The sequence below is a fragment of the Eschrichtius robustus genome, chromosome 10 (assembly GCF_028021215.1).
Source record: "Eschrichtius robustus isolate mEscRob2 chromosome 10, mEscRob2.pri, whole genome shotgun sequence".
Lineage (NCBI taxonomy): Eukaryota > Metazoa > Chordata > Mammalia > Artiodactyla > Eschrichtiidae > Eschrichtius > Eschrichtius robustus.
The window spans coordinates 107308534-107324275 of NC_090833.1; the positions used below are offsets into that span (position 1 = coordinate 107308534).

Here is a 15742-nt window from a genome sequence, read left to right on the forward strand (position 1 = left end):
ATAGAGGGGAGTTTTTAAAGTACAAGCTGAAGCAGAATAATGAAGCCCCATATACCCAACACCCAGCTTCAACAGTTCTCAGTTCATCACTAGTTGTGTTTCTCAGGTACTTCTCCTCCCCCTCCTTCTCAGTATTATTTGGAAGCAAATCCCATTTCAGTTCACTTATGGATTAAATCTTAAATCTCTTTCAGTTCTTATTTATATCCACACGTGTCTTCCATGCAGGTTTCCATGTGCTCCTCTGTGATTTGAGATAAGGCATCATTTAACCAGACGAGCCTTTCTAGACACTAAACTCTACAAAAGTTCAGTGGAAGGAGAAACCACTGGAAATTGCAGTGGTTGGGTCAGGGGTTATGTGAATCTATGTAATATTTTTCTGTGTACAGAATCAACAGTGTTTCCCAAATAGGATTACTGTGTAAATTTGAAAAATCATTGATTAATAATACAAATTATTTTAAAGGACACTACACAATGCATTGTAGGTTTTTGTCTTTTTGTTGTTAATGAATACTAAGTAAAATACAAATTTTGGGGTGGGGGCTGTATTTTTTGTGCTAAAAATAGGGTCCATTGTGGAAGGCTAGAACAAGTATGGACATTTTACAAACTGCTCTACCTGGGTATGGTGAGATAGGAAAAAGGATGAGAGGAATAGGACTTAAAAATCTGTATCTGAAAAGCTTTATTCTTTCAAAAGAGAGAAAGCAAATATGGAAAAATGTCAACTTCTGTTAAATCTGAGCAGTATCTTTCTGTTATTTTGTATAGTTTTCTCTCTGAGATAGAGCATAATAGTACCTTTTCCCCCCACACGTAATGGGTCTTTATACTCACAAAAAGATTAGAAACTACTGGGGAGAGTGGTGGAAAATAGGACCAAACGTTCCACCTTTGAATAACCAAAATTAATCTTACTTTCATCTTTGTATTGGCTTTCCACGATCATCACAAACTGTTCAGTGTTTCCCAGATTGTTTATACTTGAATAACTTCATAGTCACCTTCTTATAACTTTATTCACTTAATGTTTCTTCAAGTGGTTTCATTCTCTTTCTCTTTAACCTTCTTTTGCCTTTCTCTGAATTCTCCTCAGTTTCTCTACATTGCAGAAACATCCGACTCTAATCTGCTGACCCTGGGTCTTTGAATATATGAATAATACAAAGTTCACTTGTAAACAGGTTGTGTTTTAACAGCTTATTACTAAGAAGCTTTTTGGATTTTATATAAAAGCTACATACCCACAAAGGAGAGTTGGTAGCATGGATTTCCCTGTTTTGACCCTCTGTGGTGAGGGGAGCACCGGGATTTGGACTTGGGGAACGCTTGTTTAGTTATCAGTGCTCACAGTGGAGGGAAACACTGGAGAGCAGTGGTTCTTAACTTTTTGGAAGCAACAGTTCTCTTTGAGGAATCTAATAATCCCCTTCACAGAAAACGAGTATATTCACATAATCTTGCATGCAGTTTTATGGAATTTGATTATTCTCATGTACCTCCAACTATGGACCAAAAACTCCAGATAAAAAGGTCACTACTGTAGAGCATAAGAATTTTGATTTTTTTAAAAATTCCTGACCTGCCTTGTTCCCAGGCACCGCACTAAAATTGTGTAGTACTTCTGGATCCTTTGTTTATGCCATTAAAAGTTTTAAAAAGTCTCTTAAGTTACAAATTTTATCACTTTAAAATTTTTGTTTTGAAGTTTAATTTGTTTTAAAAATCTGTTTACCCAAGTTTTTTTCTTTCTTTTTTCTTTTTTTTTTTTTTAGAATTTTATTCCTATAACACTACTAGGAACCACAAACACTGATTATGTCTTATTTGAAATGTTTGATAAGTATATCATGATTTCTTTATTTGGATCTTTAGTAAGGATGAAAAATTTGAACAGGCCATAAGATAATCATGGGGGTGTGTATGTGCGGGGGGGGGGGGATTCATCCTTATCATATTTAGATGATAATTTCTCCCGAAATGTAGAATTCAGGCCTTGGCTCATTTATATTACAGATTTGGGGACAGGTTAAATATTCTAAAATATATCACTCTTTACCTAAATTATATAAATATATATAAACTAAATAGCACATAGAAAACACATATAACTTAAGTGCAATATAACTGAAAAACAAGATTACAGAGGGTTCAGGTGAAATACTAGGTTACAAGTTAGTAAAGTGAGCAGTTTTTCTCTGTGTACACTTCATCTCTGCAAAGGGCACCCACAGGGGCAGCTTAGCATGCTCTTCTGCACCAGGCAGAGAGGGGTGGCCAGGCTGGAGGAGTCCCTGCTACCTCTCTATGACAGAGTTCTACGGTACCTTTATGCACTGCTTTTTCCAATTGTGTTATACCCATTTGCTTAGAAGGGCCATTAAGAATGTGATACTTTTATAAGTGTAGTTTCAGGATTGTAACACAAAGTATAATATTAAATAAACGTGCTTGAGTCCATAGTGATACAAATGGTTGACTGAATAAATAAAAAGTGGGGAGAAGGAACGCTTGTTACAAATAATATGTGGACGGATATTCCTCCGTGCAGGGACTGTAACTGCGTTGTCCTTTTTTTTTTTTTTTAATTTATTTATTTATTTATTTATTTTTGGCTGTGTTGGGTCTTCGTTTCTGTGCGAGGGCTTTCTCTAGTTGTGGCAAGCGGGGGCCGCTCTTCATCGCGATGCGCGGGCCTCTCACTATCGCGGCCTCTCGTTGCGGAGCACAGGCTCCAGACGCGCAGGCTCAGTAGTTGTGGCTCACGAGCCCAGTTGCTCCGCGGCATGTGGGATCCTCCCAGACCAGGGCTCGAACCTGTGTCCCCTGCATTGGCAGGCAGATTCTCAACCACTGCGCCACCAGGGATGCCCCTGCGTTGTCCTTTTAAGTGTAGACTGGACTTAGTGACTCACTTCCAAAGAACAGAGTATGGCGGGGGGGAAGGAGAGAAACCTGGCAGTTACTGCCTTAACCAAGTGATCACATCTAACATCACCAGTGGAAAAGTCACGTTGGTACTATGTATACACTCGCTTCGTCTCTGGGCTCTCCCTAAAAACCCATGATCCCAGTCTGATCATGAGGAAAGAGCAGACATACCCAGTTCAGGGACATTCTACACAATACCTCGCCACTGCTTCTCAGAACTGTCAGGATGAAGAAAACTAAGGAAAGTCTGAGAAATTGGTAAAGTCAGAGAGACTAAGGAAGCTTGACAACTAATACGGTGTTATTTGGATCCTGGAACAGGAAAAAGGCATTAGTGGAAAACCTGGTGAAATCAGAGTCAAGTCTGGAGTTTAGTTAATGGTAATGTAGAATGTTAATTTCTTAGTTTTAACAAATGTACTGAGGTTGCATAAGATGCTGACATTAGAAAAAACTGGGTGAAGGGTATATGGAAACACTCTTTGCAACTTCTCTGTAACTCTAAACTTACTTCAAAATTAAAGCTTGTTTTTAAAAACACTATATATTCTCTTTTTTTCTTTTAACATTCATTCATTCATTCATTTACAGCTGCGTTGGGTCTTTGTTGCTGCGCGTGGGCTTTTTCTCTAGTTGCGGTGCGAGGTCTTCTAATTGCAGCGGGGCTTCTCTTGTTGTGGAGCACGGGCTCTAGGTGCGCGGGCTTCAGTATTTGTGGCACACAGGCATAGTTGCTCCATAGCATGTGGGATCTTCCCAGACCAGGGATCGAAGGACTTGGGGACGTATGCTTTTAATTGGTAAATTATTTTCAGGCCCTGTTACTTACTTGAATTGAATCCCTAATGCAACAGAGGAAAAGAAAGATTTTAAAAACAGATCCTTCCAGACCCATGAAGAAATTTATGGAGTGTTTGATAGCATCTGCTAGGAAGTGTGGGACCAAGGGAGATAGATATTCTTTATGATATTTTTATTCTAAATAGTAGGCTATTTTAACGACTCTGTGTAAAAATTAAATATTAAGCATTATATATGTATATGTTTGTATATATGTATAGACATATATGTGTTTATATGTACATAAATAACAATTTTTCCCCTCTAGCTTTAATTATTTTTGAAGGATAAGGACCTGGCTCTGACTTGATTTTAATATCAAATGGAATTTTACGAGTGCCATTAACATAAATGTGCGATTTCTGTACTGTTTTTCTATGTATGGATGTTTTTATTCATCTGGTGGTAGGAAATTTGTTTTCTATTAAGTCAGATCAGGGATTTTATTCTTGGGATACGAAATGGTGTGTTTAAATATATCTTAAAATGTGCTTCTTCTATCAGTTTTAATCTTTTTTTTGAGGACTTTCTTTATTTTCTCCCCAGATAAAACAATAAAATTATGGAAAATCAGTGAAAGGGACAAAAGACCAGAAGGGTATAACTTGAAAGAGGAAGATGGAAGGTATAGAGATCCTACTACAGTCACTACACTACGTGTAAGTACATTTAAAAAAAAAAAAAAAATTCTAATTCTGATGAATACTGTTTTGTATTCCTGTTATATATTATAGATACTCAGCAGAACATGAATAGGAATAATTACAGTCTGCTTCTTCCCAAGATTTAGTAACCAGATAGAACATTAATAACTCAAATTTTAAACAGACCCTGATCTACAGAGAGGTTTCACTGTGGTCAGGGGCTGAACCAGGACTCAGCACAAGCCTGTGTTTTATACTGTGCCACCATACTCTCTTTTGCTCTCATGGTTTGTCAGCTGTTAGAAGGTTAAGTTTCAAGGTTAACTTTCTTTGGAGATCAAAAAAGTAGAAATGGACTAAATCTTCTAGTTGCAATTAAAAAAATACCAAGAATTAGATGCTTTGGGCTAATTTCCTTTTTAGCCACTTTAAATTATAAACATTTATTAGCTTTGCAAGTCTTTCAAGCAAAAGATTGAAACTGGGAAAAACTGCAAATTCTCATAGTACTGCTATCTGTAAAAGAAGGTAAATTTTCCAGATTTTTTATTTTTCTTCCCATTTTAACACTTTAAATAAGCAGTCAACATCAGTTGCTTTATAAAACTAAATCTGTGTAATATACTGTTTTATGTTCCCTCAAAAACTGGAGTAATGAAGTGTTCTGGACCTTCAGTGCTCTTGTAAACAGTAAACATTTTGTAATCACGGTTTTTCATGTGTCTTATTGACAGGTGCCGGTCTTTAGGCCCATGGATCTAATGGTGGAGGCCAGTCCACGACGAATATTTGCCAACGCTCATACATATCACATCAACTCAATTTCTATTAATAGTGATTATGAAACGTATTTATCTGCAGATGATTTGCGGATTAATCTTTGGCACCTGGAAATTACAGACAGGAGTTTTAGTATCCATTTGGTTTCTTTTTTTCGGTGTTTGGTAAAGAATGCATGTTGTGCCCATACTGGATTTATTTTCATCTCTCCTTAGTGTGTTTTGATTCTTTTTATAGTAGCTTCTTACTTTATACCATTTTTTTTGTGTGTTTAAGTGATTGAACACTGGCTGAAGTTATTTGATAAAAAGCATAATGTATCAATTTAAAAATTGGATTCTTAGAATTTTAAGGAATTCATCTGTTTGTACCTATGAAAATAGAAAATTTTTTAAATAGCTGTTTCTTTAACAGAAACAAATATGTGGAGTATTATCCTTAAAAAATGTTTTTAATTATAAAAATAAGATTGGAAAAAGAAATTCATACAAGTCATGATGCATGACAGTATAAATACTTTCCCAATCCTCATTTTCATTGTTTGTTATCCTCCTGAAATTTTTCTGTGCATAATCAAGTGTGTGATATATGAGATATATACACACACATATACTATATACATATAAATATAGAAATGTATATATGTTTGTTTTTAAGTATTTAAGTTCTTGATAAATGTTAGTTATTATAACTAGTATTAATGTATGTCTTTCCAAATAGGTATCATTTGAAAAATTAACACTCTACTATTATTCATACTCTACCAATACATGCATCCCTGTAGTGGTGGTTGCTGAAGGGTGGAGGAGCTGTGGCAACTTCTTTGAAATAAGACAACAGCGAAGTTTGCCACGTCAGTTTTGACTCTTCCTTTCATGAATGATTTCTCTGTAGTCTGCAGTGCTGTTTGACAGCATTTCACCCACAGTAGAACTTCCCTTCAGAACTGGAGTCAGTACCCTCAAACCTTGCTGCTGCTTTATCAACTAAGTTTATGTAATGTTCTAAGCCCTTGGTTGTCCTTTCAACAGTTGACTAAATTCACCATCTTGTGGGCACAGTTCATGGCAGCCCAAAACAATCACAGTAGTGACATCAAAGATCACTGATCACAGATCACCATAACGAATGTAATAATAATGTAAAAGTTTGAAGTATTGTGATAATAACCAAAATGTGACAGAGACACAAAGTGAACAAATGCTGTTGGAAGAATGGCGCTGATAGACTTGCTAGATGCAGGGTTGCTACAAAACTTCAATTTATAAAAAAATGCAGTATCTGTGACGCTCAATAAAAGCGAAGCACCATGAAACGAGGTATGCTTATAGTGTATAAAAGAGCCTGTTTTCCTATACCTTTAGCAGTCTAGTTAGTGAAAACTTCTCATGTTGTTTTGATTCGCTTCTTTCATCCTGAGTAGATTTGAGCATGTTTTCATATTTTTCAGCCATTTATATTTCTTTTTGTTCTTTTCCATATTTTTCGTTGGATTTACATATATTCTTATTGGAATTTCTTTGTTTTTAAAGCACCTTTTTGACATCAAGTAAATCAGCTCCACTGTTTGTGTGCAGTTTCCCTTTTTTGCCGCCTTTCAGATTTTTCCTTTTGTTTTGTTTGGAGTGTACACTAATATTTAGGAATATCTTCTTAATATTTAGGAAGATGGTGTGTCAGTCTTTTTTTTATGGCTTCTGAGGTTTGTATCATACTCAGAAAAAAAAGACCTCTACATTCTAAGGTGATTTAAAATTCGCCCGTGTTTCTGTCTCAGACTTTTTTTTCAAGCATTAAGAGTTTTGATCCCTCTGGGATTTATACTCATGTAAGTAGTAATATGCAGTTTAGAATTAATAGTTGTGCTTAAGTCTATGAATGAATTTTAGATTTGAAAAATATAAAATTATGCTTGACCTTTTTTCTAAGTGGAAATTCCTTAATAAAATGCTGTCCAGATATTGTGGATATCAAGCCTGCCAATATGGAGGAGCTGACAGAGGTGATTACAGCAGCAGAATTCCATCCAAACAGTTGTAACACATTTGTATACAGCAGCAGTAAAGGAACTATTCGGTTATGTGACATGAGGGCATCCGCCCTCTGTGATAGGCATTCTAAACGTAAGTTAATTGCATCTTGTTTTCAAATGATAACATTTTCTGTTTGTCTTCAGACATGGTAACTACATTTACATAGGTTTGCAAGTCTTAAACCTCCTGTTCCCTTTGGTAAGCTGCCTGACTCAACATGAGGGATTATAGGTTATTCTACTGGAAGAGCACAGAAGGCTCTCTTGGGGGCATGTCTGTTGAGTCCCAGTGGATGTTTTTTTTTTTTTTTTTTCAGTGGATGTATTTTTAATGCAATGCTATTCTTTGGGAACTTGGGTTGGGTTCTCCAGTCCTGTATTCAAGTAGAGCAGTTCCTTTCTTCCCTGCCTCCCTTCTCTCTTTTGCTCCCTCCCGTCCTTTCTTCCTTTCTGTTTTGAGCTTCCTAGGAAGATTTCTTCTGAGATGAGGTTTCTTTGGCTTAAACAAGTTTGAAAAGTACCAGGTTAAAAAAATTAAAGGATTGCATTATTCTTATCTTCAAGTTGTCGAAGATTTTAAAAACTCATGAAGATAGGTACATGCTGCTTATCAAAATAATTTTACCAGGCCACTAAAAAAATAAAATGCGGGTATGAGTTGGAATGGTGAGGATGGTGTGTTTCTCATGGTGACAGTGCAGGCAAAGTCAGTGAGGTATATGCAGGACCTCAGATTGGTGCACTGAAGTCAGACATCTTGAGTGAGTCTGGTTCTGCTGAATTAGCTGAATGACTCTGGAAGGTGCTGTGCTGCATGCGTCCTTTTGCATCTTCAACTTCAGTACTAAGTCGCTCTGATTCTCTTAAACTCTCAGGGAGGGTATGTTCTTATAGCTAGAGAGATGTTTTTCGGTTCTTTATCACCCTGCCATTTTTAGCTCACTCTGAGGAAGTTGATGAATGGTGTTTTGAGTAAATGCTTTGTCCAAGCCAGAATATTTACAAATTGCCCTCAGCCCTCCTATTTTGCTTGTTTTTAGTGTTTGAAGAACCTGAAGATCCGAGTAACAGGTCCTTTTTTTCTGAAATCATCTCTTCAATTTCTGATGTAAAATTCAGCCATAGTGGTCGATATATGATGACTAGAGACTATTTGTCAGTCAAAATTTGGGACTTAAATATGGAAAACAGGCCTGTGGAAACATACCAGGTATTTGCAATTTTTTCTTTCAGTGAGTATGTAACCTGTTTACTTACTTTTAAGTGTTTACAGAGAAGGATTTTGTACTATGTGTTAATCCCAGTACAGTGCAGTGTATGTTCACCATGAGGTTTTTTTCCTTCAGAGATCCATGAGTACACTGCCTTTCCTTATGTTAAATTTATATATACTTTTTTTTTTTTTTTTTAAACCCCACATTTGTTTATTTATTTATTTATTTATGGCTGTGTTGGGTCTTCGTTTCTGTGCGCAGGCTTTCTCCAGTTGTGGCAAGCGGGGGCCACTCTTCATTGCGGTGCGCGGGCCTCTCGCTATCGCAGCCTCTCTTGTTGCGGAGCACAGGCTCCAGACGCGCAGGCTCAGTAATTGTGGCTCACGGGCCCAGTTGCTCCGTGGCATGTGGGATCCTCCCAGACCAGGGCTCGAACCCGTGTCCCCTGCATTAGCAGGCAGATTCTCAACCACTGCGCCACCAGGGAAGCCCTATATATACTTTTATAGGTTGTGTTGTCTATTCAGTTTTAAAGTGTAAAGCTACCAATTTGGTTCGGTAATAACTTTTTTTCCCTGTTATCTACATTTAAAGTGAGGATGGAATTACGGTCTCTATCAAGGTCTGGGGGAAGAGGACTGGGGAGAATGGTCAGTCCTAGTCGAGGTGTCCCGGATGGAGTCTGGATCGTGCTAGTTGAACTAGAGCTTAGCTTTGGTGTGCCCAGTCAGGTGAACTGGCATTCTCCTTCTGGCTAATAACTGTTGTCTTAACCTAAAGGAGAAGGGCTTGTGAGAACCCAGCAGACAGCTTTAGGAGCTGCCTTTCTGTTGTAGGATGTCAGCTCTGGATTCTCTTCTTGTCAGCCAAGCCGCTACCGTGGATCCCTTTCTTCTGGAGAAGAGAATGAAGATGTGCACAGCTGGGAGCAGGGTCGGGGGGCCAGTAGAAACCTGTGTTATGCCCTAAGCTGCAGTGTAGAAAACATTTAACACTGCTTTAGGAACACAGAATTTATAAATGGTACCTTCTTTACATTGTATGTTCTCAGTAAAATTAGAAGGATGCTTCTCAAACTTTTAATCCTCTTTGACAAACATGAACCACTTAAGAGTCTCCTTAATGGTATTTGAAATTTCAAAATAAATGCTACATTGAAACAACAACAAAGGGATACAATATTGCTTTGTTTTTAAATTACATTTGTGTAACTGCCAAGATTCTGATCTATCTCCTAGTGATCCTCACCACCCTCACTATCACACCACCACCCCATTCCCATTGAGAATAATTGATCTGAACCTTACCTTCATTCGCTTACATTGTTTGGTGAGAAACCCTGTATGTGCACTCTAAAACTTGGCTGAATTATCATGATTTACCTAATTTTACCTGATTTGCAGTTTTTCTACCTATGCTGAACTAGATTAGTGATTGGGAGTAGAGTCACATCATTCTCAAATGTAGCATATGCAGATTCAGCTATTATTGAATATGTATAATTGAAATGGACACTTAAAATGACTTTAGGTTGTTTCAAAGAGAATTCTAAGCATTGAGAAGGTACCTACTCTTTATTTATTTATTTATTTATTTATTTATGTATTTTTGGCTGCATTGGGTCTTCGTTGCTGCACGTGGGCTTTCTCTAGTTGAGGCGAGCGGGGGCTCCTCTTTGTTGCGGTGCGTGGGCTTCTCGTTGCGGTGGCTTCTCTTGTTGCAGAGCATAGGCTCTAGGCACGCAGGCTTCAGTAGTTGTGGCACATGGGCTCTAGAGTAGAGTGCAGGCTCAGTAGTTGTGGCGCACGGGCTTAGTTGCTCCGCGGCATGTGGGATCTTCCCGGACCAGGGCTTGAGCCCATGTCCCCTGCATTGGCAGGCGGATTCTTAACCACTGTGCCACCAGGGAAGTCCCAAGGTACCTACTCTTTTCTATCATTACTTCTTTCTAAGGTTCTCTTTAAAGTAAAGAAGAATAGTGAGATAGAAACTTGTTTTTTTTCCCTTATGATCACAACAAATACTTTGGAACTGTCCTTTGTAATTTAGTAATATTAATATAGAATTGTATCATTTCTCAGAATACTTTTTATGTAACTAATTTATTTTCTAGTTGATCCCTTTGTGAAATACTAGTGAGTAAACATAGAATTATACTTCAAAAAACAGAGCTACATTATCATTAGCTTTGGATATTGTATAGGTAATAACAAGTATATCAAATATTTCCATAATACATACCTAGAATAACCATATAATTTATCACCAAACTAGGGCAGGGTCATGCAATGCATAACATATGCACTTAATAAGATATTGTAGGCTTCAGTTATTTATGCCCCAAAAATGGTAGTTAAAAAGGAAGTAAAGCCACAGTATTGCATGTTTTTTATCAACAGTTAATGGGCTGAAAATCAAGTGTTAGCAAATTCAAATATTGCTATAATATTCTTTAATTAGTCTCTTATCTGTGCCAGTTTTAAATGTTTTCTGGCCTAAATATTTCAGTCGAGCTTGTAAAGAGTACATGTGCTGTGCCCAGAAGGGTATTTTTCTCTATTGTACGAGAGGAAAATGTGTGTTCATGGAAGGGGGACCAGATGTCCGTGAAAGGATAAAATACCTTTACTGTTTCTCAGAGAATTGAGTTTGTTTGTTTTGAGAATTGAGTTTTAATGAGATTAAAAGGTATGTATACGTGTTTGTATATGCCTTGAAAAAATATAGACTTGTTAAACCATTTTCTAATTTCAAGAGCAGCAGATCTTAAGGTGTAAGCTAAGTATACATATATATTTGTTTTTTCCCCAGGTGCATGAATACCTCAGAAGTAAACTTTGTTCACTATATGAAAATGACTGCATATTTGACAAATTTGAATGTTGTTGGAATGGATCTGACAGGTAAATTGATTTTAATTTGAACTGAACCTCTTATTCAAATTGAATTTCATTAGAGGAGAGAAATTTACTATTTCACTCCTAGTATGGTTGCTACATTTACTAACGGCCAGCGTGTTTTTAAACTGACATAAATTACATTTCCCAACTTCATTTTCCCTAGGGTCTCCTTGAAATAAATTTAGTAATCTTTTTTTTTTTTTTTTAATTTTGAAACATTTATATTAACATATTTCCATACAAATAAATTTAGTAATCTTACAGCAGTATTGGCAGATAAAAATTAAACATTATGTTTCACTAGTAAATGTGAAAGTATACCAAAAAATTGTAGATATAATAAATTATGATATAAATTTTAAACTTTTCCCTTTTATGAACCAGATCAATCACATTTTTGACATGTCAGTGGTTAAAATGGTGAAATTTCAGTTTGGTTGTTACTTTGCTATTAAATTGTTTTTAGAAATATTTAGGCAGTAGATACTTCATTTGCAGCGTTACACACTGGTTTTTCCAGGTACTACATTAATACCTCATAGAAGAGAAGAGGTAATTACCATGTATTATTTTAACCATATTACCATGAGTAATTAAGCTTTTTATAATCCACAACTTTGCCACAGTATGATTGCTTTTTACTATGTCATCAAAATGTGTACCATTATTTCGAAGGATAAATAAGTCTTAATCATTCCATTTTTAAATGTCAGTATTTATTTATCATTTATTATGTTCCAATAGAACAGACAATAGTAAAAGAAAACATAATTCTGGAATTATTAAACTTGCTTTCAAGGTACTCACTCATTAGAGTATTTTATTCAACAATAGTTTTATCGCTGAAGCTTGATATGAGTCAGGTTTCATGGTGCTGTTGAAGATAGCAGAACTTGGATAATTTATCTTTTGTCTGATTTTTAAAATTGTTTTTATCTGATTATAATATGAGGCCCTATAGGCTGGCCACAGCACACCTGGAGTAGGAGCAAGCAGGCTTCGTCTTTGAACGCCACTGCTCACCCTGAGGCATCGAGGAGACAGGAAAGGGAAGGCGACACTGATGGAGTAGGATATGGCGCAGCGCTACGGCCAGCTCGTCCTCGTAGTGTTTAAGCGTCGTGTTCCATTGTCAGGAAAAATTATTTCCCTTAACATAAAAAAATTTTTTGAAAGACTCTCTCCTATATAATGACAGTACTGGCATCTAAAGCAGAAAAATTCGCATTGATGCAGTACTGCCATCTAATCCACAGATCCCCATAAATAACACAAGTTCTCTCAATGATGTCCTTTCTAGCAGAGAAAAACAATCTGGTATCCAATCCAAAAGTGTATGTTTCATTTGTCACATCTCATTAGTCTCCTTTAATCTGGAAAAGTTTTTCATTCTTCCCTTGTCTTTCATGACCTTGGCTTTTTTGAAAACCACAGGCAATTTATTTTGTAGAATTTTCCTTAATTTGAGTGTTGTCTAATATTCTCTCGTGATTAGATTCCAGTTATACATTTTTGGCAAGAATACCACAGAAATGCTGCCTAACAACACCTTTTAAAATAGCATAGGTTAGGTGCCCTAATCCATTAAAAACCTCACAAATTCAGCTAACATGGGGATGCCTGTCTAAACTACACAAATTATTTTAAAAGAAATACAGTTTTATTACTTTCAGGTATATGCACCGACCTGAGTTTGGTTAAAATGTTGTGAAGTGTCCTTTGGGAGAATTGACATTAATGAATAGGTCATAATCATTTGTATTTAATATGTGACCCTGTATAATGTATAATATTTGTAAATATTCAGAGATGTTTTCAAGCATTACTTTAAACAGTTCCCGGTGTCCTATAATCTTATTTACAATAATAATTTATACCATGTGGGAAGGATGTAAGTACTTTATTAATGGTTTCAAACATGTGAAGTTTTGCTCATTCGGCTGCTTAGCAGATGTTGAGCCGTGATGGATGGCGAGTAGGACTGACAAGAGAAATTGTCTTAGGCAGGGCAAGAATGTGGTGCCCCTGCAAACTGATACTATTAAAAATATTTGTCAAAAAATACTTGCTTAAAATATATTTAGTGTTATATAGGTTAAACGATTTTCTGTTAATAAAAGTTGTATATGCTACTTTCTTTCTATACTCTGAAGCAGATTTCTTGTAAGCATACATAAGACGTTACTGTCTGAACCAGACAGTGTCCTGGGAACATAAATAGCTTATAACGTAAATCATAAAATAAAGCATTGGTTTCTTACAGAAAGCTGTATACCATAGTTTTGTCTTGTTTTTTTTGTTGTTGGTTGGTTGGTAGAAGCTGGCTGGTCTGGTTGGTTGCAGAGACTGAAGTTGCAAAAATATTCAACTAAGATAATTCAGTACTACTTATAAGCTTTACTTGAGGATGCTTTCAACTTTGGTGACAGTTTTGGTAGTCATGAAAAGGAGTCATTAATAGAAAATTAAGTTTACTAAAACTATATTCCTAGTTTATTCCAGTGATTGTTCCCTGGGTTGGTGTCAGCCGCCCCCTCCCTAAATCCACATCTGCTTGAAGTAGCTCTTTCTTTGGAGTACTAGGCAAGGTTTCACCAATGAAAACTAATGTTCATTATTTGACTGAGTGCTCTGTCTACTTTTACAGTGTTGTCATGACTGGATCTTACAATAATTTCTTCAGAATGTTTGACCGGAACACAAAGCGAGACATAACCCTAGAAGCATCACGGGAAAACAATAAACCTCGCACAGTTCTGAAGCCACGCAAAGTGTGTGCAAGTGGCAAGCGAAAGAAAGATGAAATAAGCGTTGACAGCCTAGACTTCAACAAGAAAATACTTCATACAGCCTGGCACCCCAAGGAAAATATCATTGCTGTAGCTACTACAAACAATCTGTATATATTTCAAGACAAAGTGAATTAGGGTTGGCATTCCTAGCAGAAGAGCCCACTTCCTGCTTAGTTGAGATAGTTGAATCTAGCATTCATACTTAAAAAAGAGAGAGGTCCATTGTGGCGCCCCTTTTCCAGTGTTTGACAATGTGCCATTCGACAACACATTTTTAATAGCTACATGGAGAAAGCTCTGTGGATTCCTCACTGTGGTGTTCTCCATGTCTGCTAGCCATTTAGGTAAGGGTAGGGCACTTTTAATTTAAATGACTTCTTGCACCATCTTGCCTAATGGACTAGATTGGACTGTATCAACATTGATTTACTCCACTTTTTATGCCTTCCATTGTGATGACGTCAAACACAGTGAAAGCCTTCAGTCATGCTTATGGGATTTAATTGTGTATCCTCATTACTGTATCATTTGTGGGGTACACCCCTCCCCCCTTTTTTAAATTAAATACAGCTCATTCTTACTGTGGCTTGTAGCATTCCTCCTCTTCTGGCCTCCTGGACTCTTCCCCTTCATCTCTCTTACCCTTGCCCCTCCACCCAGTCTTGGTGGTGGTATAAAAAAGGAAAGAACGAAAGCACACAAAACGAGTCAGTTTGGGGTCAGTGGTAAAGGGGGTATATGTTGCGAACAAATGTTTTAATAACAGTTGGCTGTAATCACTCCTTGCCGTGTCTGGCACTGAAAATAAGGAAAAAAAAACTACTACTGAATAAAAGTGACAAAGAATGGAGAATCTGGTTTTCTTTTTCTTTTTAATCTACCTCTTTAAGCCAGTATTTTGTGTCATAGCTTTGGGTGCAGTGAAATGAAATGAGGTTCCATTGTTTTATGGGTATTTTTGTTAATTATTTTTAATAAGTGTTCTTTTACATGGAGGAGGAGAGGTATTGGCTTTGTATGAACATGTTTTGACTATATATTGATATTACTAAGGATATCATGATCTATACATGCTACTAGAGATTTTTTTTTTTACTGTAGTTATAAGGGTATTGGATACATTGTATCTACACTTAGTTCATTATCTGTTAATGAAACTGTTGTAAATGGGAACCAAATTTGTAGAACTTCATTTTTAAAGACTTTACAGTGCTTAATTTCATTTTTGCATTACTAAATACTAAGTCAAAGTCTTAAACTTTTTAAACAAGTTAAAACTTTTTTTATCAGTCATAAACCGTTAACATAAAACTATCCTCAAGTGATTTACATAGATAAAATTGACACTGCTCTAAATTTTTTTTTTTTTGTATTTTACTGCTATCAAATCTGAATGAAATGTACTTTGTCATAGATGTTTCTCTTTTATTTTTGGTTTTCCAAAGCTATTAATGTTAAAGACAAACTTTAAAGGTACAGTGTTCCAAAAGTGCTTAATGGATTCCAACAGCTGCCTCAAATAAAAATTTAGTAATATGTATATGACTACATTTTCCCTAAATGGTGATACCTTATCCAAAGATGAAGAGTACCCCTATTTTTA

The 15742-nt window shown here is 36.4% G+C and overlaps 1 protein-coding gene across 2 annotated transcripts in view; it reads left to right on the top strand.

Moving 5' to 3' along the window:
* Nucleotides 1–14992, top strand: part of PPP2R2A (protein phosphatase 2 regulatory subunit Balpha) — an 85120-nt gene extending 70128 nt beyond the window's left edge. For both annotated transcript variants that reach the window (XM_068552743.1, XM_068552744.1), the window contains exons 5-10: nt 4324–4436; nt 5156–5333; nt 7160–7324; nt 8274–8443; nt 11259–11350; nt 13995–14992. In XM_068552743.1, the coding sequence (XP_068408844.1) occupies nt 4324–4436; nt 5156–5333; nt 7160–7324; nt 8274–8443; nt 11259–11350; nt 13995–14274 (998 nt within the window). In that variant the 3' untranslated portion in view covers nt 14275–14992. The remainder of the gene's footprint in view (nt 1–4323; nt 4437–5155; nt 5334–7159; nt 7325–8273; nt 8444–11258; nt 11351–13994) is intronic.
* The last annotated feature ends 750 nt before the right edge of the window (nt 14993–15742 follow it).